Raw genomic sequence first — 5,044 nt, forward strand, 5'->3', positions numbered from 1 at the left:
CTTTCAGTCACATCAGTCCGACTCAAATGTCTGGCTTATGCAACAGAAGATACTAGAGGTAGTGCAGTTACCAATAAAGTGAGTTGATCAAATTCGATGGTGACCCATTGAGATACTGGATGTTCATAAGGTCATTTGAAACCAATGTTGCTCAAACATCAGTTAGTAGTGGTGCAAAGCTGAATCGATTGCTGAACTATTGTACAGGCAAGGCTTTGTCAGTGATTGAATGCTGTTCAGTCATGGATCCTGATGAAGGATATATGGAAGCCCTGAGCCTTCTGAAGACACGATTCGGAAGTCAGCATGTGATAGCAAATGCGTGGGTGAAGAAGATAAGCGAAGGTCCATGGTTGCGACCTACTGACGTTGAAGGCTTGCGTAACTATGCAGATGATCTCAGGAGTGGTATGCTGACATTAAAGGCAATGGGCAAAGTGAATGAAGTGGACAATCAGATACGCATGGTGAAGATTGTGTCAAGGTTACCAACCTATCTCCAAGGAAGATGGAGGAGGAAGGCAGTTGAACACCTGGAAGCAACAGGTGACTATCCTGGTATAGGACAGCTGGTCGACTTTGTACTGCGAGCTGCCGAAGAAGCAAATGATCCCATATTTGGAGTAGTATCTGGAAACAGACTAAAGGATGATACAACACAGAATAGACCAAGATCCTTTGAGAAGAAAGGTGTCAACTACAGTGTGCAAACAAGTGTGTACAATAAACACTCTTCAGATTCATTTTCAGGTTTTCCAATACCAAATTGTCCATTGTGCAGTGGCGAACATGCACTCTTCATGTGTGGGAAGTTCAGGGACCTGAAACCTGAGAAGAGACATGAGTTTGTTGTTGAAAAGAGACTATGCTTCAACTGTTTTTCGAATAACCACATGTCAAGAGACTGTCATAAGCCCAGCAAGTGTCAGGTGCAGGGTTGTATGAGAAAGCATTCAAGATTGATACATCTCCTGGCGAAACCAGAAACTGATGTTCATCAAACATATCTAAAGGAGAGAAACCTGAGCTCAACAGTGCCTAAACAAGATAAACCATTAAGGGTTGAAAGTTCTGCGTGCAATGTTGTAACTCAAGGACCAAGGGTAGCTCTTCCTGTGGTAAGACTCCAAGTCTCGGTGAAGACTGGTAACAGAAAGATATGGACATATGCTCTGCTTGACAGTGGAAGCACAAACTCATTCTGCTCCAATGAACTATTTGATGAACTTGGAGTAGATGTTTCTGAAACATCACTATTGTTGACTACACTGGAGAAAGTGAACAGCACAACGAGTACAAGGGTAGGATCACTGTTGATAACGGATGAAGGGAACAGGACAACCATAGAACTTTCACACGTATTTGGGACCTCAAATCTGTCCATTTGTGCATGTGATTCTGTCAAACAGCAGAACGTTGATGAGTGGCAGCATTTGAAGGGTATGGACTTTCCTAAAGTGGACAGAGTGCATGTGGGTCTCATCATTGGTCAAGATGTTCCAGTGGCGCTGACACCTATTGATGTGCGAAAGGGAAATGACAATGAACCTTATGCCGTGAAAACAGTGCTGGGTTGGGTTCTGAATGGACCATTGAGAGTTGTCAGAAATGGTGAAGTCATCTCACATTTTGTTGATATTGATCAAAGACTTGATGCGCAAGTTGAAAGATTCTGGAAAATAGAAAGGTGTGAATCATTGTCAAACAGCACATGTGAAATGTCGCAGGATGACAAAAGGACAATTGAGATATGGGATGAGTCTGCAGAAGTTGTGGATGGTCACTATGAAATAAAAATTCCATTCAGGAGCAGGCCTCCGAATGTAGAGAATAACTACATTGTTGCCGAGAGTCGTCTTGAATCACTTGGCAAACGCTTGTCAAAGGATGACAAGTTGTTTGAAAAGTATCAGTCGGGAATCAAGGAATTGATCGACAAAGGCTATGCTGAAAAGGTAAAGGAACAGGATATCAACAAGCCAGGTAAAGGTGTATGGTATATTCCTCATCACGCAGTTATCAACGAACGTAAACCAGACAAGTTACGAATTGTTTTTGATTGTGCTGCAAAGTATTGTGGAACTAGTCTGAATGATCAAGTCTACCAGGGCCCAGACCTTACGAACAAGTTGATAGGAGTGTTGTTGCGATTCCGTGAAGGTCCCATAGGTATTATGGGGGACATAGAAGGAATGTTCCATCAGGTGAAGGTACCAGAATGTGATCGAGACTATCTAAGATTTCTGTGGTTCTCAGAAGGGGGAATCAATCAACCAGAAGTCTACCGCATGACTGTGCACTTATTTGGAGGGGTGTGGAGCCCAAGTTGTGCAAGTTATGCACTTAGACGCACTGCAGAGGATAATAGTGCAACTTATGAACCTAAGGTTGTGCAGACTGTTCTTGAAAACTTCTACGTAGATGACTGTCTCAAGTCATTAATGTCAGAAATTGAAACAATTGAACATGTTCAAAATTTGTGTTCACTTGTATCACATGGGGGATTCAAGTTGAACAAGTGGATCAGCAACAGCAGAGAAGTGCTTCGATCCATTCCTGAAGAACAGACAGCAAAGGGGGTTAAAGGAGTTGACCTTATTGGAGGTACATTACCTAAAGAAAGAGCTCTAGGGGTTCTTTGGGACACCGAGAACGACGTCTTTGGTTTCAGAATTACAATAAAGAATAAACCAGACACAAGAAGAGGATTAATGAGTGTGATTGCGTCGGTGTATGACCCATTGGGATTTGTTAGTCCATACATTCTTCAAGCAAAGAAGGTTTTCCAAAGTGAAACAAGACTGCACAAAGGCTGGGATGAACTGTTGAATCAAACAAACAGTGTGAAATGGACAAAGTGGGTAGAAGACTTGCCCAAACTGGAGAACTTTAAGTTGTCCCGATGCGTGATCACTCAAGCATCAGAAGATGGAAGCTATGAACTTCATCACTTCTCAGATGCTTCGTGTGAGGGATATGGTGCAGTATCCTACCTTAGAGTGGTAAATAACGATGGGCCAGTTCAATGTTTTTTACTCATTAGCAAGTCCAGGCTGGCACCATTGAAGCAAATGACCATACCGCGTTTGGAACTATCAGCTGCAGTCATTTCAGTAAAGCTGGACGTGATGCTTCGTCAGGAGCTGAAAATGGAAATTAGTAGATCAGTATTCTGGACAGACAGTACAATTGTGATACAGTATATCAGGAATGAAAACAAACGCTTTCATGTGTTCATAGCAAACAGGATAGCTCTTATCCGTGAGAGTTCAGAGCCAAACCAATGGAGACATGTGGGCAGTACAGAGAACCCTGCTGATGATGTGTCACGGGGGCTGGATGCAGACAAAATGGTGTCCTCTGACAGATGGAAACATGGTCCTGAGTTTCTGTTTCAAGCAGAGTCTGAATGGCCCACAAGTACCAATCTCAGTCTAGAAATTCCTGATGGTGACAAGGAAGTGAAGAAAGCTACAACAACTTACACAACTGTGACGAATGGCTGCAGAGATCTGTTGTTTGACTTGTTTGAAAAATACTCCACGTGGCACAGCCTAAAACGAGCTGTAGCATGGATCCTGAGATTAAAAGGAATTCTCTATAATAGGACTCACAAGAAAAAGCAATCTAAAATGCTGGATAGTGTGCTCAGTGTATTGGAGCTGAAGAATGCTGAGACTGCGATAGTTCAAGTGTTGCAGAGGAAAACATATGAACAGGAGTTGAAGGCACTTGAAGCTGGGAAGCCAATTGCAAGAAGTAGTACCATTTATCGACTGGAACCAATGTTTAGTCCAATGGGTGTCTTGTGTGTTGGTGGAAGGCTGCGAGCAGCACCTGTACCTGTTGAGAGCAAGCACAATATGATTCTGCCAAGGGATAGTCATGTTACTACCCTAATTGTCAGACATTACCATGAAGTCTGTGGACATTCAGGCAAAGAGTATGTGTTGTCCCTTATCAGACAAAGATTCTGGATACCTAAAGGAAGGAAGTTAGTGAGCAAACTTCTGAACAGTTGTGTTGATTGCAAAAGACGTCAGAAGTCGCCGAATAACCAAAGGATGGCGGACCTGCCTAGAGACAGAGTGAGTCCAGGAGATCCAGCATTCACCAGTGTCGGATTGGACTGCTTTGGGCCATTTATGGTGAAACGGGGCCGGTCTGAGGTCAAACGTTATGGATGCATCTTCACATGTTTGACAACAAGGTCAATACATCTAGAAAAGTTGGATGGATTGGATACAGATTCTTTCTTGAATGGATTTGTAAGATTCATATCACGTCGAGGATGTCCGAAGACAGTTCGATCAGACAATGGAACAAATTTCCGTGGTGCAGAAAATGAATTGACACGAGCTATTGATGCCTGGAATTTGAAGAGAATTGGAGAGTTCATGAGCAAAAAGGAAATCTGTTGGATGTTTAACCCTCCTGCAGCTTCTCACATGGGAGGTGCTTGGGAGAGACTCATAAGGACGGTTCGTAAAGTCATGAATGCTTTGTTGAGGACGAACCGTCCACTGGATGATGATGTCTTCATACTCTTTTTTGCGAGATTGAGTCGATTGTGAATGGCCGACCAATCACAGTGGTATCAGATGATCACAAAGATGCTGAACCTCTGACTCCTAACCATCTTCTGTTACTTAGAGCAGGTCCTGATTTACCTTTGGGAAGTTTCCAAGCAGCAGATGCATATAGAAGACGCTGGAAACATGTTCAGTTCCTGGCGGATATATTTTGGAAACGCTGGACGAAGGAATATATGCCTTCACTACAATTACGTCAGAAATGGTTACTGCCAAAGAGAAACATTATGGTGGGTGATATTGTGCTAATTCTGAATGAGAATTGTCCCCGGAGAAGTTGGCCTTTGGCAAGAGTCGTGGAAACCTATCCAGGAAAAGATGGACTAGTACGCAGCGTTATGGTTCGTACAGGAGGTTCTACGCTAACCAGACCTGTTGACAAGTTATGTCTGTTGGAAGGAGTCCATGAGTGACTTACCTTTTTCATCCTTTTGTGAAGTAGACATTGATGA

The 5,044-nt window shown here is 43.1% G+C and overlaps 1 protein-coding gene across 1 annotated transcript; it reads left to right on the forward strand.

Annotated features, from left to right (window-relative positions):
- The first annotated feature begins 242 nt into the window (after positions 1 to 242).
- LOC124115958 lies at positions 243 to 4,574 on the forward strand. Its single transcript, XM_046477141.2, has one exon. The coding sequence runs from the start codon at positions 243 to 245 to the stop codon at positions 4,572 to 4,574; it is 4,332 nt and encodes a 1,443-aa protein (XP_046333097.2).
- Positions 4,575 to 5,044: the final 470 nt, after the last annotated feature.

This window comes from Haliotis rufescens, unplaced genomic scaffold (assembly GCF_023055435.1).
Source record: "Haliotis rufescens isolate VD_foot unplaced genomic scaffold, xgHalRufe1.0.p SCAF_56, whole genome shotgun sequence".
NCBI lineage: Eukaryota > Metazoa > Mollusca > Gastropoda > Lepetellida > Haliotidae > Haliotis > Haliotis rufescens.